The following is a 24,483-nucleotide window of genomic DNA, read 5'->3' as shown; positions in this document are numbered from 1 at the left end:
CGGATGGTTGAAATAAATGTGTTATGTCATAAAACGTTCTACATTCAAAGACGATACACAACAGCACATTACACAAGTAACAACAATTTACTGCATTTGTGGCCACCATTTGAAGTAGGAATTTGGAATTATCTCTATTTATTAAAAGAAACTAAAAAATCAACAGCATTGTATTAGAGTGGGTACACGTTGGGGCTATGATCTCATACATACTCAGTGGCTATGATCAGCTATTCTTGTTAAGATAACTACAAATACCAATTTTAAAAAGGAGGCAAATGAATCAGTAACACTCGTCCCAAATGCTCTCGTATCAAAAAGGTAAACTGGATACAGCAGTGATCATAATCCAAAAAGAAGTATTCCAGTAATTGTTTATTGACAAAAATGCAATGAATAAAGTTCTGCCAGGCTTAGCTTAATGGCAACGAAACAGAATCAGAGACGAGATTTACAATATGGTGAGACAGTGCTGGCAAAACACTCAAAAAGTTAGAGAGTCAAAACGATGAAACACTATCTAATGTCCAAAAACAAAACAAAAAAACCCGCCCAAACCATATTTTTTGTCGTCATTAGTCCCAAAAAAAAGTCCCAGTAGACAAGAGAAAAACAAGAAAAAAAAAGACAATACACAGAGTGGATACAACATATGAGCATACAGTCGTGCTACTTTTTGGTTGTCTTGCGGATCAGCGCCATTCTCTGAAAGGAAAACAAACACAAACAGTTAGGATCACTGTGTGCTCATTACAAGATTAATAATCAACAGTTTCTCTGCATGTAGCTATAACAGGAATATTCTAAAACGTCCAACAGGATAACAAAGCCTTCTACTGCTCACCTGTTTGTGAGCCTCTGTGGTGCACGCCTTCTTGAACGGCCGGATCTCATCCGAGCCATAACCAGGAATCCACATGTTCCACTGACGCTCTGAGAAAGGCATAACGTAATGTAGAACAGTTCATAGTCATTCACTTAAACTGGGCAGGAGTATGCTGCTGTGAAGAGGAAGCAGATTGTATCGACTCTTGATGGTTGCCTAGCTACAGAAAATACTATGAACAAGGCAGAGGATCGTGACAGCTCTTCACACAATACTCTTGGAAACACCGTAAGCAACCATACTTGTCTCTCTTTTCCCATCATTGTATTATGAATGTCCATTTGTGTCTTTCTAAATAGAAACTTTAAAAAACATCCATTCCATCAACACACAAACTGAAATGTTCCAGTATCCTTGCAAATACTGCAAGGAGTTTTCAGCAGCCTGAAATGCCACATATGCATGTCTGTAGAAATGTAGAGAAAGTGCTTTGTATAAAGAAATAACTGCGTATGTGTGTACAGAGACACAACCACCATCTCTTTTCCTAAACCAGTTAGTAATTAAATATATAAATAAAGTAAATAATTTCAACTTCAACGACTGTCTTGGCTATTCTCCTTCGCTCTAATCCAAACACAGCCAAGGAACAGTTAAAACGAAGTCCCTACCAGTGATTTGGTTGGCATGCTAACCTAAATGTATCTGGATATTTCTCACAAACTTTTTCTGGCTGAACGCTTTGCAGACGTTCAAGGAGAAAGTTGAAAACATGCCATTTCTTGGCATAAAGTTTTCAACATCTTTGTCTCATTCTTTTCCCCACAGCACATGGATCCCTGACAGCTTCCATTTGAGATGCCAACTGTCAGAAGTGTTTTTTTTTTTTATTCAAAATGAATACTGATAATTTAGTTGCATAAACAGTTTGATAAAAAGTAATTCAAAAGTAGCTGTCATACTTGAATACAAATATTATTATGGCAAAAAAAATAAGATAACACTTTGGGTTTAAAAAAAATGAGTTACTCACACATCACGCAGTGATGATATGCAGGGCGCGGCCTGTCATCTTAGAAAGCAATTATCCCCCCACTTGGTAATTACAGGCTGACCATCACAAAAATTATATATATTTTTTTATATTACACAACCCAGAAAAAAAAGTCACCGGCAACTCACCGAGATGTAATTGAACATCCTTCACCTCCAAGGTGTTGGACTTACGATGGCGTGCCAGTTGACAGGCTGCCGTCACTACACTCTCTATAAAGTCATCTGCAATTTGTAGCAGCATCTGAAAAGAGAGACACTTTGAAAACCAACCATTGTGTGCTGTGAAAGAAAGCAATCCTCCGCAATCCCCCATATTATTTCAGCTGCTCACATCATTCATCATGCAGCCAGACTTTCAATAGAACAACATTTCCAAAAAATGATGGATGTGGCAGTGGGTTCGGGCAGCTTGAAGGCCAACAAAAACAAGATGCAAGTGGTATTTGTTTCACCCCAGACATTCCACTGCTGCCTTTGTTTACTCTTACAAAAAAAAATTAAAAATAAAAAAACATGCAGATTTGATTTAAAATTTTAATTAAAACCACTGACATACCTCCTCAACATCCTCATCCAGCTGCTCATTTGGATCGATTTCTCTCACCAGATCCTGCAGCTTCTTCTTACTGAGCACCTGGAGAGAAAGCAGATGTTTCCATTCAGTCAGTAAACAGTGGCCGTAATGCATATATATGTTTGTTTTTTTTTTTCCATTTAAAAGACTCCCAAAATTGTTGTGGACCATTTGGATGTATTCATAAAACATCTCATGTGTAAATATACAATCTTCATGCTACACGCAGTTACAGAGAGACCAACCTCAGCATATAATCAGTTACTAATCAAATTAAATGAGAAAAGCAATGGAAAACAAGATATAAACAAGGCAGATGAGACAACATGGGGACTGTCCTCAATTTTAGGCTGCTTTAATGGAGAGAATATTTTTTTCTTCTTAGTAATAAATTAATGGTAAATGGTAAAGACTGTAGAACCAGTCGTGTGGCTGTAACTATAAGACTGTCCAATAAAAACAATCTACAATCTGAATAGTGCAATATATCAACACTCACACACATTAAATTCAAGTAAGCAGGAAAAATGTCACTGCTTCTAATCTATGGCAAGAGATTTGTGCAGCAGCCCGGCCCAGCAGCATCTTTGGGTTTAGTGAGTAAGAAACTGGACTGACCTGAGATCCCTCCGGACTACTTCTGCCAGCAGGGCCAGGGGTCATAACCTTCCCTGCTGTTGCGGTGCTGTTCGCCATGCTGGTGGCAACAGGGAAAGTGGAAGGAATGTGGAGTTTCACAAGAGGCAAAAAAAAAAAAAAAAAAAAAAAAAAAAGTGTGTCTTTCTGTGTCAGAGTCCTGGGTGTCAGTCCAAGATGGACACAGATGTGATGGATTATGTCTGCGAAAAATAGTCAGAAATCACACAAGTCAACATCACATAATGTTTATGAATAATGTGCACCTTAAATGTGGGTTTATTCTTCTGGGTTTATTTATTTCTGGGGTCTATTTTGGTCTATTTATTTTTCTATTCTTGTCTCTCGATTGCATTAAACTCCACTGCTGATTTTTAAAAATTCTCCCCGATATAAAGAGGCACTGTAATGTTGTAGTACAAAGTATATCAGGATTACTGATGACGTTAGCTACAAGACACAGGCAGAAACTTGGTGGGAAAACATCGCTGTTGTTTCCACTCACAATATTCCCAAAGAGAGCAAAATACCAACTCTCTGGTGCAATACAACAACACATGTACACGTTAAACAACTGTGCAGCGTCAATAAACGAGTAAAACTCGTGAAATACCGCCGCTAACAAAACGTTATATGCTAAAAACAATAGCTGCTAACAAGCTTTGAATTTAGCCGGACGGGCTAATGTTAGCAGCTAACCCAACGAAGCGGCTTCAAATCCGCTGCTTGATAAACTCACTCGATAAACTGCAAACTTACCCAAATAAACAAACACTATCTATCCATGTTTCGGCTTCGTCGCGACGACAGTGGGTAAGTTTGACAGAGAAAGACTCGCTCAAATTCACTCAGCACAGCTAGAAGAAAATCACCGAGGAATTTTCTCCCCCTCTTCTTCCGCTTTATTCGTGTCTATTTCCGGTGGTGTCGCCTCCACTCTGTCCCCCGCTGGACACTCGGCGGAACTACACCACGGTGCGACGAGCTCCTTTGGTCGCGGTTGATATCTTTAACACCGTATAAAACATGGTGGACACGGTGCAGTGAGCACAAACACGCCGGATAAACATCATGGGACAGGAGTGGTGTGGGAACGTGTCTTTAATCATCCTCTCAACACAACAACAATGAAAACAACAACACTAAAGGGATACAAGAACACAGAATAACATGACTTCAGCAGGCCTAGAAAGACTGATTTACACATTTTTTTTTTCTGTTAATCATAATGCTTAACAACAGACAGGCCTATAAAAATATGATTAACAATGAGACTCACTACACAATCATGCCCAGAAACATTTCAAGAGCTCTTGAAAGTAACTGCCACATGTCCAGTCCACTTTCAGAGCACATCCAGACAAGTTTATTTAGTTTTTTAAAAATCCAACCAAAATAAATAAATACATAACAATAATAATAATAATAATAATAATTAGCCTAGGTATGTGTATGATTGTTATGATATATATGTATGATATTTTTATTTCAAAAATAGGCTGATAATATTTGTTTGTTTGTTGAGACTTTTTGGGAAACTATTATTTTAAAAATAATCTAATAATATAATATAATATAATATAATATAATATAATATAAATGGCAGTAATAATGTAGCTGTGTAAGCCTGTGGTGGGTGCAGCAGGACAGAAGAGAAAGCTGACTGTAAGCGTTTTGTCAGCTTCGGTGCAGTAAACGGTGTCTCGGGCTGAATTTCTTTCGCTCCTGTCTCCTGTTCGGCTCCGGTTAACAGCTAATCAATCAAAGGTCAGAGCAAATGAAGCGCAGCATGCTCGCCTGCTCGGCATCACATCTCACACCGGGGAGATTCCACCAGCTCCGCGGGAACAAGTCGAGACTGCTTCCTCATTCTGGTGAACTTCTGGAGAAGACGCACTGACCTCAACAACAACAAGCCCACATTGACAACATGACGGGCCTCACTTCCCCTTGGAGACAAATGACGCGCAAGGAGCGATCAGATGATCGGAGCAGCGCAGTTCACACAAAACCATCTTTCAGGCGTTAAACGAGCCTCGCCAGAAGACAATCATCAGATAAGGCTTATTGATCAGCTCCGTCTCCCCTCTATGTGCGCAGTTTTGGACGGATTGCGTCTTTGTGCAGACAGAATGTTTGAGCGCACTTCCTGGAAAAAAGAAAGCAAACAAGAATCACAGGCCACACCCACAAGTCGAAATACATAAATACTGAGCAAACTTTCATTTCAGATTAGAAACTGCGCAGTAGTGCTCACCATTGTTGTCATCCTGAAAACCTTTTTTTCCACAGTCATGAAAGCACTTCTGGTTGTTGCAGCGGTCGCCCTGATCCGTGGCAGTTTTGGTAACTATGCTGTTTTATTTCTCTCATTTTCTATCACAGATAATATCCTCAAAACATTTATTTATGTCGCTCCCCTGTGATGATCTGTGGGTTTAATATTCAAGTCTGGTTCTGGTGTTTTCTCACAAATGTATTCATACTGTTGTTATCCCTGGGTTTTGTGTTTGTGTGTGTGTGTCTGCTTCATTTTCGTGTGTGTCTGTCTGAGAGTTTGTTTTTCCTCAAGAGGAAACACTTTATTTTTCTCTTCTGTCACACTGATGGGTTTCCCCTGGTGGCTCACGGAGGCTCAGAGTAACAAACAGGAAATGCTGGTGGTATTATCAAGGGACTGATGAGAAGACACATATATATACTGTACGCAGAAACCCGTTTACATAAAAGTCTCATCTTATCTGTCGAGAAACTATGCTAAGCGTTTGTGGTTGTGCGGGTATTTGCGACAAAACATCCCCGTTGGTGTCACCAATGTGGAAGAACCTGTTGCTGGTCATGCGGCCCTGGTGACTTCGAGAGTACTGGCAGTTTTCCAAGCCGGAGCCTGAAACAAATGTCAGGAAAAGGGAGAGCTTTGTTTTGGAAGTGTTGCCCAGAACAGCAGCCACATTTCCCCCCAAGTGCAGGTCAGCCTGCCTGCCTGCCTACCCTAACCCTCCAGAGAAGCCCCCCCACCGATTCATGTTGTGATCAATAACCCACATCTTTAATCTCTGTCCACATGCAGCCACTCTGCTCATTAAAGGGCCGACCGAGCCGATCCTGGAGGGAGAGAGCATCACGCTGGAGTGCCTGATCTCGGACTCAGAGCTCAACATCAGCCAGGTCCACTTTGAGATCTTCTCCAAGGTGAGCCGTGGGACAAACGATGGGTCGGCGGGAGGTGAAGGGAAAGAACCTCCTCCCACCGATAAGTGTTTCCTTGTCATTGTTGGAATTACTGTAAAAGTGAATGTGAACTGAATCAATAAACCTTTATTCATACCGTGACCTTCGTTCACAAACAAAACTAGAGTGGTGTTCAGTAGAGCGCACACTTTCATCAAGTCCTCTTTTGTACGCACGCGTAGATACCAGCCACCTTAAAGGGATAGTTCATGGTTTTTGAAGTGGGGGTCATATAAAGCTCAACTGTAGAACCTCTGTATCCCTACGCATGAGCGCAACTGGGCTTTGCACTGTATTTCGTCACTCGCAGATCACCTGTTTGGGTCAAAGTTTCAGCGTAGGGATACAAGGACTCTATGGTTGAGAAAATGTAGTGCCAAAAGAAAGGGCAGTCTGACGGCGATGTAAAGCGGTGTGAATTTTCTCTATACAATGTACACTTGAACTTAAATAGATTTTTTTAGGTGGGCCTTGTTTAAGGTAGTTAAAATTCGGAGCGGCTCTCTACTTCTCCAAAATGAGGCTGCGCTGATCGGCAATTACGGTAGGGAACAGATCAACTATAGATATGTACTTTATATGACCCCACTTCAAAAAACCCAAACTATCCCTTTAATATGCCTTATTTTGTTGTACGCATTATTGCCTGAGAAAATGAAAATAATGTTGAATATCGTGCAGTGATAAACAAAATTAGAAAGCATTCCTGGATCCGTCCCTTTATCCAGATCCATACTAAAATATAAAGTGGTCCGTTTTGGGCAGAGACCCATCCTGCATCCGAATTTAGTAGAAATCTGTGCAGTAGTTTTTGTGTAATCCGGCTCACAAACCAACAAACGGACACAGGTGAAAAATAGAAATTCAAAGAATCAAGGGGAAATACTTAAAAATACTTGGAAGGCAGTCTCACTAGAAGCTAATTAAAAGCCACGAAGAACTGTAGTTTTATGTCGTTTGATAGATAACAGAATGTAAAACCTAAACCAAGAAAAAAAAAATGACATTCACTTAGATAATTAAAATGATAGAAATGTGAAATAAAACTACTGCTCTTGTAGTAGTTGTGAATAACTGATGAATCGTTCCATTATGTTGCTCTCACATACTGGCTGACACTGTGCAGCGTACATCAGGCTCGACTGCTCACTGGACACTGTTACATGTCATAACATTTACAGCTCAAACTGATTTGCACTGCGTGTGCTGGAACAGGGCGTCATGTGCTCTATGTAAGTATCACACCGAGCAGCACCGACTGCTGCACAGAAAACACAGATGCATGAAATGTAATCCGTGAGAACGCGCCTCGGGAGTGTCACGTGACGGTGTTACGTTTGGATCAATTTCTGATATCGAGCTCCAAAGGTCTCAAAGAACGCCTCTAACTAGAGGGGTCATCTGTCTTTCTGTCTTTTCTCTCCACCAGTACATGCAGACATGGCGTCCGGTTTGGGAGCGATCCTGGTGCTACTATTCCATGCAGATCGAGCAGATTTCGGACAGCCTCGTCCTGACTATTCCCCGCGCAGGAAGGTACTACGAGGGGCCCTACCGCTGTGTGTCCGACGCCGAGAATGTGACTGCGCCAGACAACTCCTCCCAGGTCCTGGCCATCAAAGTGCATTGTGAGTGCCCGGGGGTGATGTGGGTCACGGCTGTGTCCGGGAACAATGACTCTGTGACACTGTTTTTCCCCTTAATAAAGAAACCTTAGATTTCTAGATTTTTTTTTTCCCTCGTCGTCTGTTTCCTGCGGTGGACAAAGAGATCTCTGCAGGAATCTGACAATAAGCTGGATGAAAATGAGACTTACAAATGAGACACAGCGTCTGAGTTTCACCCGTTAATAAGGGAAATGCCCGGCTGAGAACACTGACATGCCGAATAAAGGAGGAAGGAAAAAGGAGAGAAAAAAAAAAAACGTACCTGAGTGTACATTGGTAAATAGACTGGGTGAAAAGACAGAACAGAGAGTGTCTGAAACATCGCAATTTTCCTCATATTTCCGACCAGCAGGAAGTAAAGACAATCTTTCAGACACTGTGGACACAGCTTTCTTTCACAGTGAGGGATAGAAAAACACATGAATTGTTAATAACACAAGACGTATCTATGCAGTGCAGCTGCAGAGTGTGTACAACAAAACAATTGCAAACAAAAAAAAAAAGAAAGTACACATCCTGTGTTACCTACGATAGGTCGACTATTTTGTTTTTTTTTCCTCTCCGTGCACTCCCACGCGAACAAAGACGCGCTCTCCTGGCGGGGGCTCCAGTCAGTGTCGGGGGACGCAGTTGGATGAAACGACATCCGTGGCGTGGCCGGCCAGATTATCGGTGTCCTCTATCTTCTCAGTGGCCACCAGAATCGACCGTGATGCTGTTTGATAGGCTCCTCAGCCTCATGGGGGGAATCAATAAGAGGCAAAGATTAGAATGGACTGAGGGGACCGAAGGAGACGGACAGGGAAGGAAGCCAGGAGCTGGATGGACGTGGGCCATCTATTGAGATGGCAGAGAAAATGAGCCATTATTCACAACACTGCCTTTCTAAAGACTTCGATAAGATGAAGCCTATTATCATTATTATTGATTGCTCGGTGTGGCCTGTACCGCCGGGAGGCACTCGCACTTGAGCCCCTATACACTCAGATATACTTGAAATATGAGTGTGTTTGCCAGCTGCCACCACCACAAACATATGTTCGGTCACGTCCCAGTTTCATGAGAAAGTGGCTCCGGCGTATATTAAATTTCCTGCTTCATTAATGCTCCGTCGTGCTTGCCGTCTCCTGTTTTTTTTTTCAGACATGGGTGAGCTGTCGCTGTCGAGGGAAGGCTTCACCAGCTACCTGGGCGTCCCACAGGAGCTGAGGGTGCGAGCCGGGGACGACGTGGTGCTGAAGTGCTCCGCCAGCGCGTCGGAGGAGCCGAGCTACTTCTGGAACAAGAACGTGAGAAAGCCCGGGGATTGTGCACAGCGCCGGCGTCCTCATTATGCTCTTGGAAACTCTGTGCGCTCTCTCTTCCTCCATCCAATTTTGGATGTGACCTCTTTATTTTTTCCCTCTCTTGTTCCAGTCTCTCTAGGTCCCTTTCCTTCTCGCTTGGCTTCGCTCAAGCATTCTCTTAATTTTCTCGTCTCTTCTAGCACCCCTCTGTTTTCTCTCCCCGACTTTCTCAAACCACTTGTCCCCCCCTCCACACCACCACCACCACCACCACCTCTCCTGTCGTCTCCTCCTCCTCCTCTGAAGTGCTCTGTATTTAAGTGACCGGTTGGCTTAGGCCCACCACTCGCTGGGGATTGCAGTTTGCCCACTTACAGAGGATTAATAGTTTAATGAGGTCTAGACAAGAGCCAGTCAACCTGAAAACAATTATGTGGATAGATTTCTAATGATTTTCTAGTGTTTGGTTAACCAGTACTGAATTATTCAACTGGGCTCCCTCGCCGAGGCCGAGGAACTCCTCACCCGGGGGAAATTAGGACATCCCAGTGTATAATGGCGTTGGCGACAGCCCTGCATGTGCTGTAGAACAACACAAAGTTGACGAGCCGGAGAATACATTGCGCCCTTGTGGTGAGGAGATGGTACTGCACCTTCGGGGTAAATGGCAGGTGTAATGAAGCCATGCAGCTATGCAGATATCTTGAGGACAGGCTGACATAATTGGCGAGTTCCCCCTCTTTTGTTATTCTTCTCGACAAGTCGGCTCGGGGGTTAATTTGCTTGTTAAAAGGGGGTCACCGCTAATCCGGTTTTTAAATGGGCTTACAAGTCCAAATCCAATTCAGCGTACATTTTATACCGCTAATGCTGTTTGTCCTCCCCATAATCGTATGTAGCGCTTTTAGGTTTTGTCGTTGTTGTTTGTTGAGTCTGCAGCACTCGTGGGTTTGAAGAAGACTAACAGTCACATGTCAGCATGGCGGGCAGGTCGGAGAATCACTCAGCGCACCACCTGTCGGATCTATCCGTGCTCCATTTTCATATGTCACACGACCTTTGCGGGCAAAGAGATATGGCGCATTCAAGGAGATGATGAGATGAGATGAGATGAGATGCTGGTGCGTGTGAAAGCTCGCGTTACGTACGACAGGAATGGATACGGGGCAGCGAGTGGAACCAGAATGGGCCCACTTTGACAGACAGCTGCCGCGGGCACGCTGGCCCCCGGTAATGACAGCAGGACAGAGGCAGAAACGGGCCACTGCTTTGGGAGCCAGTGGATTTGCATACAAAATGCTGCTTTGGCCAGACCTGGCCTTTATGGGAAATCCTCTTAATTCAGATCCATTCAAATTGAAATGGACTTTCTTGGCAGGAGCCGCAGCTCCCAGGAGCCAAATCATTTGCATGGTGTAATGTCTTTTTTTTTTTTTCTCTCCCCCCCCCCCCCCCGCATCCCCTCCACTCCTCCACGTTCGTTTGTTTTCCAGTCCTCGCGTTTGGCCTATTATTTGTTTCCTACCATGTCGGGCTCTATCTCATAATAGTGCTGCTATTTTTGTGTCAACAATTCATCCCTCTCCCTTGCCATCTCATTATGTGTTGTGTTAACAGTGTGTTGTTGCGGGCATCATCCTTTTTTTGCGGATTGACGGTGTTATCTGGGTTATTGACTTGTGTCGATGTGTGTTCAGTCGCTGGGATTACTGCTCAGGTAAATACACTTCATCTGGGACTTTGGGGGGGGGGAACTGTCCTCCGAGGGCCAGGCACAGGCAGATATTTCTGTCTTTCTATCTGTGTCGCTGACGTTGCCAGTGTTTCTTGTCCTGTTACCCTGTCCCTTTTTTCACATTTTGCACAACTTGTCCAAAACAACACTTTCTGCCCCTCCTCTCTCGTGTTTCTCTCTCGTTCACCGACCGGCTGCGTGTACTCTCCAGCTCTCCTCTGCTCTCGGCTCAGTATAATTGTAATTTGTCGGACTTTGTTGACCCTCTCGAGGCCGCAGTCCGGTCAATCAAAAATATTTGTTCTACTTGCCCTGCCTCACGTTTGTCTGACTCGCCTACGCTCTGTTGTGTGTCTCCGTCGCTTTCTCTCTCCCTCAGGGTGACGACTGGATCCTGCCTTCCTCCAAGCTGACGCTGAAGAAGGTGAGCGCCCAGGACGAAGGAAAGTACACCTGCGTGGCCGAGCATCCCTCCGTGGAGTCGTTCAGCAGGAGGCGCACCATCAGCATCACCGTGCTGCCTGGTAAGAAACACCGGAGCACATGTTTCCCCCCACTTCCTGTTTCTACAAACTGGTCGAGGCTTTTCTTTGTAGCTGTTGGGGAAGTTCAGCCGTCAACATCCCCTAAGCCAAAACAATCTTGAAACTCAGAAAAGGTCAGGTGTGTGGGCACGTTGACGTCAGCAGAAGTTCTCTGTTTTTTCTACACGCGAAACATTTTAAAGCCCTAAATTTCTAAGAAAGAGTTGCAGTACAGAGTGTTTTTCACTAAATCGCACACAGAAAAATGGTTTGGGGAGGTGAGGACATTTATGAAAAGATTGGAAAAAAAATTGAAATCCACTCTGAAAGGTCACATGGAAAAAGGACATTTTGTATATTTTAAGGAAAATAAAGGGCAATGACTCCACCTTCTCTGAAGGATAATGATAATATATAAAAGATATAATCATTTTTACCTGACCTTTTGATTTTTTTTTTTTCCCTTTAGACAGGAAAATACCAAGTCAAACAGCAGCGCGCCCTCGAGTACAGCAAAAGAAACCGACCAAAAGGGGAGGCAGAAATGAAACTGAAATCTGTGAGCGTGTGATTGTTTCTTGTTTTTTTTTAATTCCCTTTAATTTGATCCGTTCCAGAAAACACGCAGCCTCTTCTCGCTTTACATATTCACCCATGGGACCCGCTAACATCATCAGAAAGCACTTCGTTACCTTCTAGCACACACTTTCACTTTCTGATGATGGGTAAAAAGTCGGCGCACGCTTGATCGGGAAAGTCTGGTTGTCTGCTCGCCTCCGCGGACGAACGAGTCCGCGTGACTGACAAACTGTCTCATTTCCCCACCAAACGTGAAGATGTATGTATTCAACCGGAGGAGCTAATTTCATTACATCGTTACAGCTAATCCAATTTACAGCGCTTCATCCGTCTTCATCATCTTTATCGCTGACCTGTGAGATGTATGCCCTGTGCTAATGCGCTGCGGCTCTTTTTTTCCTCTACCCGCCGTCCTCTCACCCAGCAGGATTCATAAGCCTCCTGACTTCAGTCGTCGAAATTACGCAACCTCTTAAAAACGCAATTAAGCCAACGCGTGTTATTTATTATGCTGGAGTTATCTTATTACTGCTGCAATTGACTCATTGGTCACCGCGCTCCACACTGTCTCCAGTATTTCCTCAGAAGCACATGTACTAATTAAAACGGTAATCATTTTTCGAGCGGCTGGAATAACGTTTGCTCACCCTTGAAGGTTCTCTGTGGTCAAACGTTGCATGTCGGTGCTGCTACTTTCAAGTCGCAAGAAAACAATGGCAGAGCAGAAACCTCTCTCGCAAAAACGCTCCTGTGTGACTCCAGCTGCCAAGAAATCCTCTTAACATATGGAATTACTGGATGTGGGAACAGACGAAGCATGTGTTTGTTGCTGCCTTAAATCCCTGTAATCTTAATTTTTATGCCTCTGCGCCGGCAACAGCCGCGGCTGGAGGAATTATGTTTCTGCGTCCGTCTGTCCGTCCATTCGTCCCGGATATCGAGAAGGCCCTGCGGGGATATTTCCTCAAGTTTGGTTCCGTTTGATTCAAGTGTTGCACTGATGAGACTTTGGTGGCCAGAAAGTTCAGACTGTCAAGGTCACTGTGATCGGTGGTGGAGTGTGACAAAGTACATTTACTCAAGTACTTAAGTGCAATTTTAATGTGCTTGTACTTCATGTTGTATATCCTGTTTATGCTGTGTTATGCTTCCACTCAAGTGAATTTCCACAAGGATACTTGTTACTTCACCACATTTACTCACCTGCCATACAAACTAGACTAGAAGGTTTGGGTTGTGCAAAACTCCTTTGATTTTTTCGCACATGATAATAACTTACAATAATAATTATAGTAACAAATAAATATACATGATATATATCGTCCCTCGCGGTTGATGGGCACTGAGTTCTTCTTCCAACACCGACTGTGATCCAACGAAACACTTTTTTTTTTTGTGGCCAAAACTCAAGAATATGACAAAACTTCATCCAGAAGTCTGACAGGATAAAATAATGAAGTGATGACATTTTATATCAAAGAAGCCAAAGGTCAGCTTCATAATGCTCTGCTCAAACATCTCTCTGGCTGTGATTTAAACCGTATAAAGAGGAGAGGGTCGCACTCGGGAGTATTTCTTTTGATGAATTTACTTAATCGTCTGTCTGGCAGTAGCCAAAACTTCACAAGCCAGACGGAGGCCGGATGACTGAGATCGTTTTTTTTTTTAGTGCTGCGAGACAGATAATTATGTAAATTCATTAAAAGAAATATCCCTGATCGCGACCCTCTTTTCTTTATGTGGACTAGTTATTGAATGCCATCATTCGGGGAGAGAGAGGAGGCCGTGACCGTGTGTCGAACCTGTTCTCAAGTCCTCACCTTGAAACTTTGCTGATTGGTTAAATCCTCTGTGCTGCCAGGCTGAGCACTAGAATTCATCGGTCAGAATCAGCTTTATTGGCCAGAAATGTGGACACATGTGAGGACTTTTAATGTGTTTTGTTTCTCTCAGTGAGTCCGCTAGAACTTCACAGACATGCAGCGCCAGACCGACGCAACATGATGGGTGTCTGCTGATACTGAGCTTCAGGTGGTTGTCCTTGCAGTCTCTAAGTCAAGACATCGTGTTGCTCAGTTTAAATAATTCACTGGAATCAAACATGTCAGCGTTGTGATAAATATAATATGAAAGCGTATGCACATGAAGGGGGACGATCAGCCAGTTCCCAAAAATTGCAAAAGGCAGACCTCTTGAAGATGAGCGCTGCGCACGACAGCTCTCGAACCATCTAAACTCCAGACAGTCACTCATTTCCTCCACAAACAAACACCATGTTGCCTTCAGAAGCTCTGCCCGGAGGCATGAACCTCGTAGTTCCGCTGATTTCCGAGTCTGTGTGATGCATGTTTTCCCTTCATGTCTGACTGATCTGTCCCACAGAGGATGCCCCCTGGTACGAGTCGAGTAACGGACGTCTCGTGCTGATGACCTCGGCGGCGGCCGTGTCTCTCCTGGTGTTCATCCTCTCCATGAGCGTGTTCCTGTGCCGCAGGGCAAAGCAGACCAAGACCAGCAAGGGACCCATGTAAGGAGGACGTCTGTGTCTTTGTGTCTGCCTCTCTCTAACAAAAACCAATCGCCCTCGCTCTTTACTCTCTGATTTCTTTCATTTTAAACCGCATTCAAAATCGGATGAACGCGGTTCCTCTTAACGTGAGGGAATCTGTGTGAGGTTTTTTTTTTTTTTTTTCCACGCTGCTTTTATGCTCCCTCACCATTCTATTTTCCCAGTGCCTGCCCCTTGCAGTTTGACTTTATATTACAGATATGGTTATTGCTGCAATATTTCATTCTGTCCCATGTGATAGAACCAAGGCCAGTCTCCGTTACGGTGTGCGTTTTTTGTGTGTGTGTGCGCGCCATTGTTCGCCTTGTGTACCTCACCTTGTGTTACGTATGCCAAATGTTCTTGCAGAAAAAAAGCTTTCCACACACGCGTGCGGACTAGTTCCTGTGTGCTTTTTATAAATGCCTCATCCACACTGAATATTAAAGTCCATCTCGGCAGGTCCGACCTGCATGACCCCATCCTCCATCTTTCTTGTTCTCCTTCCTCTCCTGCGCGTTTTCCTCGCGCTATTAGCTCGACCTTGCAGCACTGGATTTCATTCTGTGATTCTTCACCGGGTATATAAAAAAAGAGGATACAGAAATAATAAAAGCATTAGCAGAAAAAGTCTCATTAAATCTGTTGCTGACGGTATGTTAATGTGCACCGTGACCCCATGCAGCTTCACTCATTAACTTCTTCTCCGCGTGGCCTGAAAAAAACGTGAACTTCCTGCTTCGCACATGCTTCCCGTGTCTTTGTGCCGCCGCTGAAGAGTTTAATCTTCGCAAATATGAGCACGTTTGCATAAAAAAAGAGCAAAAAGGGAGAAAAATGGACCCTCGCATCGACAGCCAGGTGCGGCTCCAGTCGCTCGCTTCTGCTCTATCATTTCCTCACTTCTACTTTTTCTAGTGCACACTGGGTGGTCGATACGCTTGATAATCATGCTCCTCTGTCTTTCTTTCTCCCTCCTCTCTCCAGTGATGACCGGTCTCAGAAAAAGCCCATCTACAGAAGCAGCGTGGAGTCCTTACCCTCCACCTGCGGAGACAAACAACCTCTGGTGTGACGGCCCAGGCAGGTGGAAGGATGAAGAGATGAAGAGGGAGCGAGCGACGAGAAGAAAGATGGGAAGGTTGGGCCGGGAAAATGGGCGACACTTAAGAGAGGGACGGGGGACGATGTGGGGTTACGGACGATCAGAATGCAGGGTGGGGGAAAATGAGGGAGGTAAAGATTTGGAGACTGTAGGGAGAGCACAATAAAAATCAGTAACAAGCTGGGTGGAAAAAAAAGAAAAAATCTCTGAAGGGCAAATGATTGCTGTAGAGGCACAAAAGCTGCGCTGCTTGTGGGTGTATGCTTCAGTTATGCATCTAGGACAAGATGGGCAATTTCTCTTTATTTATCCCGCATTGTAGGAAATGGCGAGCTACGTTTTTAGCGAAGCGTCGACGGCGGCGGGATGAGCCTCCCGCGCCGCGAGAGCTGTTAAGACCCCACGCAAAATTCTCTCCTTTTTTTCTGTCACAAACATAATTGCTCGGCTGTGTATCATGAATGGAGCCATTTGGGTGATAGGACAAGGTTTCCCTTGTGTTGGTTTCCCTTTCAACCTTTTTTTTTCTTTTTTTTTCTTTTCTTCCAAAGACAGAGTTCTCAAAGTATCTGCGCGAAGGTCATTATAATCTCTTTGGTGTGACAGGGCTGAAGCACATTGCACTCGATTTAATTTACTGTACTTGGAATTCCTTTGATATTAAATTGCTTTTAGAAAATATTACTTACTGTCCTCATGTTTGTGTGTGTGTGTGTGTGTCTGTGTGTGCGCGCCATTGATTTTGTTCCATTTTAGAGATACAAAAGAGGTCTGGGCCGTATTGACGGCGCGCTGAAAGCAGGACACGTATGCCCACTCAGCCGCACATCTCCTCCATCCAATGCCATCTCGGGCTTGTTTCGGCTTGTTTACCAACCTTTCCCTTCAGCCTGTAAGACCTTAGTCTGGAGCAATGACCTTTCCTCAAAGTGCTCAGCCTGTGCATGTCTGTGCTTCCCCTCCCCAGCTGGCTGCGGGAGCGTTCGCAGTGAATTCAGCTCACACAAACACATACATGAACTGAAGACTCGCGCTCGCACACAGACTGAGTCGTAAAGTCAGGCAACCTTGAAACTTTGCCAATCCATTATAAGGGTATGCAGGGTTAGTCGCCGCTGGTTCTGCCTGAACATGAGTATTCAAGATGCAGTCTGTTCTAGAAGCAGCCAGGCCACACAGCAACCATTACAGACTACAGCCAGCGGTGGAAGGTATATTTAGATCCTTTACTTTCGTGGAAGCAGTAACACAAACACAGTGTGAAAATAATCTATTAAAAGTAAAAGTCCTGCATTCACAATCCTGCCACAAGTAGAATGACTCATTGTGCAGAATGGCCCCATTTCAAAATCATATATATCATCTTACTGCACCATAATAATTTATTAATCCATGTTGATCACTTTAATGTTTAATCATGTGAGCTCAGTTTAATTGGCAAAGACTAAATGGACTTTTCCGGTCAAACAACCCCTGAAAGCACCTTACAACACTTCACACATTAACACACTGATGGATGAGGAGAGCACTTTTAACCCTGTGATGTTTCTGCACTCAGTCATGAACGCAGACGGTCTCACAACCATCCGGAGCATTTTGGGGTTCAGCATCTCACCCAAGGACACTGTGACACAGCTGGAGCTGGGGATCGCACCACTCCAGTAGTCAATGACTCCAGCCGCCCCTTTATATACTGCTGGGTAATCAATATACTGCCGGGCAGCTTGATCTATAATAATCTAGCATCTGTCTATATTTGTATTAATAAACTAAATCTGCAAAGTAATTAGTAATTCAAGTTTTACAATGAATGTTTGGGAGTACAAACAATCTTTGCCTCCAGATAAGGCTGTAACGGTGAGAGATTCTTATGGTTTTATAACTATCTCAGAGGATATCACAGTGTCGCAGTATTTGGTATCACTCAAGTATCGTGATTATTATCATCAGCTGCAGTGACGGACAGGAAGGCTTCTTTTGAAGATTTTATTTTGATTTTTCAAACACGACACAGCCAGACACATGCAAAAGAAATCCGCACACAACGATTAAAAGAAAGAACGCTAACAATAAAAATTAAAGGAGAAAATAATGGATGGATGATGGAGAGCTTCCATAGTACGTTGTGGTCCTTTCTTAGAAACATTAATGTGGTGAAGATAGAGAGATCAAGTGGACGTTCATTCAATCATGTAAGACAGCGGATTCTCCATGTAACTGAACAAAGGTTGCCGTACTTTACAGAAGTAAATTAGAGAGCAGATTATCTTCTCCAGAAGTGTGCGACAGTTCACTTCTGGGGTCCATTATCCAACTGGCAGAAAGGGTTGTTTCATAATATTACATCCTGACTGACATGAAACTTGATAAAAACTGGGTTGAGTCTGTCTCTCAACTTTCTTCAAGGAAGTTGACTATTTTGCTCGATCCATCTCAAAAAGACATCGGTTGTAAAAAGTTTAACCCTCTCAGCTGTAGGCTAAATCCTGGATCATGGTTGAAATTGGAGTTTGGTCGAAACAGATTTAAGGTTAATCGCGGTTTGAATCAAGGGGTTAAAGAGAGGCTAAATGTAAGGTAGTTTTTAAATTTGGTGGTTTGGTGGTTTTAAGGTTTTTAACTTAAGATGCATCCCCCTTATCAACCTGCCATCCCCCCGCCTCAGCTCCATGTGTGGGGGGCAAAGGGGTTGTTTTGTTGAACATGTCAGTCTGACTCATCCTATCTAAGTAAGATCAAGAACAAAAAGTGTCAGGTCGCCAGCTGTCGTTGAATAAATCACAAATTGCCTCTTGGCTGCGACTCTCCCGCCAAAATATTGTGAGGTACAAAGTAGCACAACATGGAAATACTCGTAGTACATTAAAATTGTATCTAAGAGGAGTACTTAAGTAAATGTGCCCATTCCACCGCCGAGTACAACTTCATCTTTTTCATTTTCCCCTCTGTTGCCTTGTAACCCTTAACGCCGCGCCACAGCACCATCGCTTATTACCATAACCGTGCTCATGATGCAAAGAATTTCATTACGCTTGTCTGTTGAAGTTATGGCGGGTTTTTTTTTTCTTTTTATGTGGTTTTATTATCGGTGTGTGGTTGACCGTAGGCCGTCGTTAATAATGGGCGAAGCGGCAGTTTAACAATGACACTCCATTAACGGGTGCATGCGCCACAGAGCACGGCCAGGATAATGTTATTAAACTGATTATTCAAGCCCCCCCCTCCCTCCCCGAGCGGCTCGCCTCCGCCGTAGCCGCCCTGTGAGCATTTTTACAGACTCCTCGTATTTCTTTTTCCAACTCCACAAACTTCTTCTTGGTTTACGTCTTAGGTCAAGGCCAGGAGTAAAGAGACAACATATATATCAAGGCAGTAACAGAAATAGGGGAGTTTTTTTTATGAATCGGTCACGCTCTGGAGGAAAGAATACAATATTGTAAATTTTAAATGCAGGGCTCCCCCTCTTCCCTGCATGTGAAATGCCAGCGAGCACAATTCTTTGTTGTTGTTTTTTTGGCCTTTGAGTCAGCCATGAGTGAAAAGCCGCGTGCTCCCAAGTGGGCTGCGGTCCTGGGGCTTCAACTGGTTTGGCTCGAAAAAGACAAGATTATGTATCAGGGATTTCACACGGTGGAGCTGTCCCCAAGGTACAAGGCTGCGGTTCGGGAAGAGAGAGCGAAGCCTAGTTTACAGTGACATCTTGACCTTGATAGTGTCTCGTGGATAAACCGGTGGACAACAGCTCAGGGAAAAAAAACGCAGAGGCCGTGCGGAGAATGCGGAGAAGGGAAGAGTTCTTGTCTCGGGGCCTGACGGGACAAAAGGTGCAGCTCTGTGACCTTTAAGTCTGCGACTCCTCACCAGATCTACCAGTTTTGTCCGGCTGGCAGCTGTCCTGGCAGCCCCTCAGCTGCACCAGCCCTCATGTAAAAGGTGAGTTATACCAAACATGACACCTCATTGACTAACGCATCGAGGTGCCAGGCATTTTGCAACCGCGTGCCACCCGGCCGCCGCTGTTCTCGTCACGGTCACTTGCCTTTGTATGTGCTTCCTGCATATGTTGTGTCAAATGGCTGAAAATGAAGGAGTGGCGCTCGCTGGAGAAGCAGGTGTTTTCCCCTCATTACTTCCTGACAATACCCCATCTGGTGCCGGAGAGCTGCTGCAACCACCACTGACTTCTCTGCCAGCCGGTGGTGGTGGTGGTGGTGGGGAGGGACAAACACTCGCAGGAAGGGGGAAAAAATGGGCTCGGACGGGGAGAAACAAGGGAGGCAGATATCATCCTCGCCAAGACAACGCTGACGAAACTCGTGTCGAGACAGAGTGCGGGTGAGCAGGGCGCCGGGGGGGGAGCCTGGAGCTGGGACTTTAAGATTTTCTCACTGATCTACGGGGCAAGGTCAGATATGAGGCGCGAGTTCAAAGAATCTTTATGGGGGCCAAGAGAAGAAATATTAATATTAATGCTAATAGACTGGTTTGATGTTTTACTCTCTGTTTGAACTTTTCCTGACTGTTTGAGCCAAACTGACCTAAGTGTCTGGAGGATTTGTGACAGACGAGGGAGGAAGAGAGGAAAAAAAGAGAGAGAGAGAGAGAGTGAGCAAGAGACGCTGAGGCAGATTAAAAAAAAACAAAAAACATGACATGCCCTCCCTAATCTCACCTGAAGGGGGCGCCAAAGACACAGTCTGGAGAAGATGCCTTCCAGCATGAGGAGCCTACAAACCCATGTTCTAACACTAGATTAGTGGAGGAGAAGAAGAAAAAAAAAGAAAAGAGATGTAGAAAAGAGAAACAATTTTCATAATGGAGCAGCGCTCTCTGACTGGAAAACACAATTATGGGCAAACTGTGGCCACAGCATGAGGGTAAAGTTAAAGAGCCCCTTTAGCGGGACCTAATAGGCCCTGACTACAGATGAGCAGAAAACGCAGGCTCGACCGGGGCATACGTTTTTGTTCCGGGCCATTACCATCATTGTGAACGGCGATTTAACCGAACACACTCAGGCCTGCTCCACCTGCTCCGCTTGATGACTCCTGTCCGCAGCTCCTGAGGGGGAAAAACACACACCTGAAGACTTCTGCTGCACATAATCTGATTTTAAGTGAGTCTGCGTGACCTTTTCCCTTGCAGTTTTGATCACCAGAGTTATATCAAGCGTGGCTTAATTACCTAAAATGATTGTTTTAGATCACGTCAGCCTTAAACTGATGGAGAGGTGAGTCCACCACCTGATGGCTGACATCAGTCCGCGTCAATCCATCGCCCCCAGAGCGCCAATAACTGATCCCAACATTATTCTGCCTCCGAACATTAAACATCTGTTTGGTTTTCATCTTAATCACTGTGCCACACGTCATTTTCGGTCCCTGAACGTGAGATAAATTGGTTATTTGCGTCGGGAAATTAATGCTGCTTATCAATCACATTTAGAACCAATTGATTTCAATTAATTGGAAGGTGCAGCCCGTCGTCCCTCCCCCTGCTCTCCTCCTCGCACTGCCATTTACTTCTCCCCGGAGCCCTGCCCCTCTTTCCTCATCCGCACACCCCTCCACCTGCTCCGGCTCTCTCCAATTGGCCAGACGCGCACACGGGCCCGCCCTTACTGCCGAGCTCTCCAAAAAAAAAAAAAAAAAAGAAAGAAAGAAAAGAAGAATATATTTACAATGTAAAGTAACCAAGAAAAACCGGCCGAGTCGTCATTCTCAGGCATCCAGAGGTGGGAGAAAGTGTGTGTGTGCTGAGTGCGCCAGTGGGGAGCGTTACTACTATGTAAAGAGCTGCCGTTAACGCACCAAGCGCCTCATACAACACACACTCGCACGCGCGCGCGCACACCCACTTCACACGCGCTGACATACGGAGACGCTGAAGGCGCTGTCGGCGGAGTGAACCTGCGGGTTCATGTCACTCTGATTTTCTCCAAAAAGGAAGAGGAATAACCGAGGAAGAGCTCAGGGGGGGAATACCAGCGACGGCGATGGCTCTCTCGTCCGTGTGGAACTACTGCGTCCCGCTCACCATCATCACAGTCGCCTGCCTGGTGCGCACTGGTAAGGAGTGAATGAGTGTGATGCGAATGAGAGGAGTGCGTTAAGCCGCGTCGGTGTGCTGCCGCTTTTTTTCTTCTTTTCTTTTTACCCCCTGCAAGTTTGCCTAAGCTCCGTGAAGAAGCTTAATAAAAACGCACTGGATGTGTCAGGCTGGGGAGGAGAGGGGAAGGTGGAGCTCACGGCGGGACAATAACACGTGCAGATATTCTGGTTTACAATCACCCTGCGGTTCTAATCACCGCTGGGTAATTAGGACCAAAGCCTCTTTTTTTGTCTTGCGCAAGTCTGGTCTTTCCACTTGGGTATGAGTCATTGTGTTGACCACTTTACGCAGCTGTCACGCTGGAAAGACCCCAAAACAACACGAAATAGAAGCAAAAGTGAAAGACGCAGACTCGCTGTCACTTTTTTTTGTTTTTAATGGCCCACGCAGATTTTTTTTCCCCTTCTCTATTTCCCCGTGCTCTGTTGACCCTCGTGCGTCACAGCGGTTTTGATTATTCTCTGTGATTGGGATCTATTGTGTCATAGCTGCTGTGTCGAGACGAGACCGAGGTCCCGGGAGACGCGTGTGCACGCATGCATGTAGAGAGCTCCGATTGAATATTTCTGCAGCCACATGAGAGCTCATAACAAATGCCCGCAGTGGACCAGACGTGTCACACACACACACACACACACACACACACACACACACACACACTGGAGCCAGCAGTGGTGTGCGTTTGCTCCTGCTTTTATATTCTGCAGTAGTATGAGGGACTGAAAGGACCTTTGAGACCTCACCTTATCAAATACAATAACATCTAACAATCTGTTATAAAGCCTTTTGATTGCACCTGCCTGCCTGCCTGCCCGCCTGTCCTGCTGCTGTTATTCCCCCCCACTCCCACTTGAACATCTCGGTCTGGGATAGTCCTGCACAGCTCGCCTACGGGCACAATAGATTTCATAGTCAATACCCTATAACAAGTGCATCTGCTGCAAAAATAAGGATTTGGATTAGGCTCAGTTATGACTCTGAGCAACTCCAGCCTTGTGGTATTGTGTGCCATCTGCTTGGATGATGCCGAAATCCTCCAGAGACTCATAATAAACCCTATTAGATTCCACCCAAAGCTGCTGTGATTCCTTGACTGAGCAGGAATTGTAACCAGGAAGTGCATGCATATGTGGCTTTTCACTGATCTGTCTTGCTGTGGCTGCTGTGCTGCGCTCTGTGGCTCTTTGTTGATGTTGTCCTGAGGCGCAGAAAGGGTTAAGTGCTAGGTCGGATATTGTCACAGTCAGACCTGTGCTGTGGCGATGATGTCTGTTTTTATGATTGGGGGTGGGGGGGGATACATTTGCTCCACAGCTCCGCAGCCATTCTTCCCATCTGCGTGGAGTTCAGCGTGGCCTGTGTGTTGATTCCTTCATGTTGTGGATCTATTTGTGTGTCTGCTCCTGTAAGACTGCAGGCTTGATTTATATGCATACGCATGTAGGCGTTTTGTGCGTTGTTTGTGTTCTAACTGGAGCACTGTGTGAGAGGTTTGTGTGTCTGGGTGCACATTAAGGAGTATGTTTGTGTGTTGCATGTCAATGTGCTTTTATGCCCGTGTGTGTGTGTGTGCGTGCGTGCGTGCGTACTGCTTACCGCGCCGGGTTTTGCCTGAGCTGCAGGCAACCTCTGCTGGGGGCTGCTCACTGATCACTGTCATTAATCTAGCCACTGACAGGGGCCGGGAGAGACAGGGGGCCGGGGGTGGCGGCGGCGGCGGTGGTGGTTGTGGTGGAGGAGGAGGGTTGTTACAGGCAGGGGGTGGATGGAGGAAGGCAGGAGAGAAGGGAGCATTAAGAAGATGGTCTGTTTCCTCAACACATGCGCACACATACTGTGTTTAAAAAAAAAAACTGTCTTTCTGATAACAGATCAGCCAGTCTCTGTCCCCCCAGCCCCCCCACACAGTGAAAAATGTCAAAACTAATCTAGAAGAAAGTAAAAAAAAAAAGCAACAAAAAAAACAGGTAATGGGGGGATGAGATGGGGGTCGGCGGTTGTTGCGATGGCAGGGAACAGAGATGGATGGATTGATCGCACGCGAAGACGAATGCGCGGAAATATAGATCGAGAGGGTGTTGCGAAGACGGCGAGGCTGCGAGACTTGGCCCTCCTTTACACGAGCCAACGAGAGAGACGGAGGGATGGAAAGATGGAGAGGGCAAGAAAGGCGGAAAAGAGAGTGAGGGAGGAGAGAGGGGGAGTGAGAGAAGAAAGGCAGAAAGACTTCACAGTGTGTCTGACGGGCAGGCCTGAGGGACACACACACACACACACACACACACGATCACTCACACACAGTCAGCGCTCAGTGCATGGCGTTGTGGGGGTGGCTGATCCACAGCAGCTGTGGGCCAAACTTCCACCCCACGTACAGTAACAAATGCTGTTAACTCCACCTCTGCTGCCTGCCCACCCGTAATCGCTTCCTCGCCCCCCTCCATCACTTCCCATCCCTCCACCTCCTCCCCAAGTCCTCTCTCCTATGCCACCATTACCACCTGCCTTATCGCAGTGTGCATTAAATCACCTCCATTTGTTTATTTGAATGTGTGCAATGAGAGCCATCCGTTTGAGCTTGTTCCCCCCCCCATCATGCTGTTTG

The 24,483-nt window shown here is 45.3% G+C and overlaps 3 protein-coding genes and 1 long non-coding RNA gene across 4 annotated transcripts in view; 2 read left to right on the top strand and 2 right to left on the bottom strand.

Moving 5' to 3' along the window:
* Positions 1 to 71: 71 nt before the first annotated feature.
* Positions 72 to 4,018, bottom strand: taf12 (TAF12 RNA polymerase II, TATA box binding protein (TBP)-associated factor). The gene is made up of 6 exons (XM_037072912.1): positions 3,852 to 4,018; positions 3,075 to 3,295; positions 2,439 to 2,516; positions 2,009 to 2,123; positions 845 to 933; positions 72 to 705 (listed from the first exon to the last, which is right to left on the bottom strand). The coding sequence occupies exons 2-6, from the start codon at positions 3,150 to 3,152 to the stop codon at positions 670 to 672; spliced, it is 396 nt and encodes a 131-aa protein (XP_036928807.1). The 5' UTR covers positions 3,153 to 3,295; positions 3,852 to 4,018; the 3' UTR covers positions 72 to 669.
* Positions 4,019 to 5,283: 1,265 nt separating this feature from the next.
* si:ch211-79k12.1 (uncharacterized protein LOC568891 homolog) lies at positions 5,284 to 16,317 on the top strand. The gene is made up of 7 exons (XM_037072910.1): positions 5,284 to 5,438; positions 6,163 to 6,284; positions 7,753 to 7,951; positions 9,134 to 9,279; positions 11,391 to 11,535; positions 14,497 to 14,641; positions 15,650 to 16,317. Exons 1-7 carry the CDS (start codon positions 5,387 to 5,389, stop codon positions 15,735 to 15,737), a joined length of 897 nt encoding a protein of 298 aa, XP_036928805.1. The 5' UTR covers positions 5,284 to 5,386; the 3' UTR covers positions 15,738 to 16,317.
* A 2,700-nt stretch (positions 16,318 to 19,017) lies between these two features.
* Positions 19,018 to 21,313, bottom strand: LOC119005965. The gene is made up of 3 exons (XR_005070628.1): positions 20,952 to 21,313; positions 20,749 to 20,828; positions 19,018 to 20,515 (listed from the first exon to the last, which is right to left on the bottom strand). It is a non-coding gene; the product is annotated as an uncharacterized LOC119005965 (long non-coding RNA).
* A 163-nt stretch (positions 21,314 to 21,476) lies between these two features.
* The window catches only part of cadm4 (cell adhesion molecule 4), a 169,576-nt gene continuing 166,569 nt past the window's right edge, over positions 21,477 to 24,483 (top strand). Inside the window, exon 1 of the mRNA XM_037074133.1 lies at positions 21,477 to 21,835. Within this exon, the coding sequence (XP_036930028.1) occupies positions 21,763 to 21,835 (73 nt within the window). The 5' untranslated portion in view covers positions 21,477 to 21,762. The remainder of the gene's footprint in view (positions 21,836 to 24,483) is intronic.

This window comes from Acanthopagrus latus, chromosome 17 (assembly GCF_904848185.1).
Source record: "Acanthopagrus latus isolate v.2019 chromosome 17, fAcaLat1.1, whole genome shotgun sequence".
Lineage (NCBI taxonomy): Eukaryota > Metazoa > Chordata > Actinopteri > Spariformes > Sparidae > Acanthopagrus > Acanthopagrus latus.
The sequence above is the reverse complement of the archived record's forward strand: the minus strand, read 5'-3'. Positions and strand labels throughout refer to the sequence as shown.

What these genes read in the sequence shown, in the direction of transcription:
- taf12 (XM_037072912.1), bottom strand. Translation starts at nt 3,152, where the DNA reads ATGGCGAACAGCACCGCAACAGCAGGGAAGGTTATGACCCCTGGCCCT. An exon ending in TGGATGAGGATGTTGAGGAG is followed by an intron (nt 2,124 to 2,438) that starts GTATGTCAGTGG and finishes CTCTCTTTTCAG; the next exon opens with ATGCTGCTACAAATTGCAGA. An exon ending in CCACAGAGGCTCACAAACAG is followed by an intron (nt 706 to 844) that starts GTGAGCAGTAGA and finishes TTTTCCTTTCAG; the next exon opens with AGAATGGCGCTGATCCGCAA.
- si:ch211-79k12.1 (XM_037072910.1), top strand. Translation starts at nt 5,387, where the DNA reads ATGAAAGCACTTCTGGTTGTTGCAGCGGTCGCCCTGATCCGTGGCAGT. An exon ending in CCTGATCCGTGGCAGTTTTG is followed by an intron (nt 5,439 to 6,162) that starts GTAACTATGCTG and finishes GTCCACATGCAG; the next exon opens with CCACTCTGCTCATTAAAGGG. An exon ending in CCTGGCCATCAAAGTGCATT is followed by an intron (nt 7,952 to 9,133) that starts GTGAGTGCCCGG and finishes TTTTTTTTTCAG; the next exon opens with ACATGGGTGAGCTGTCGCTG.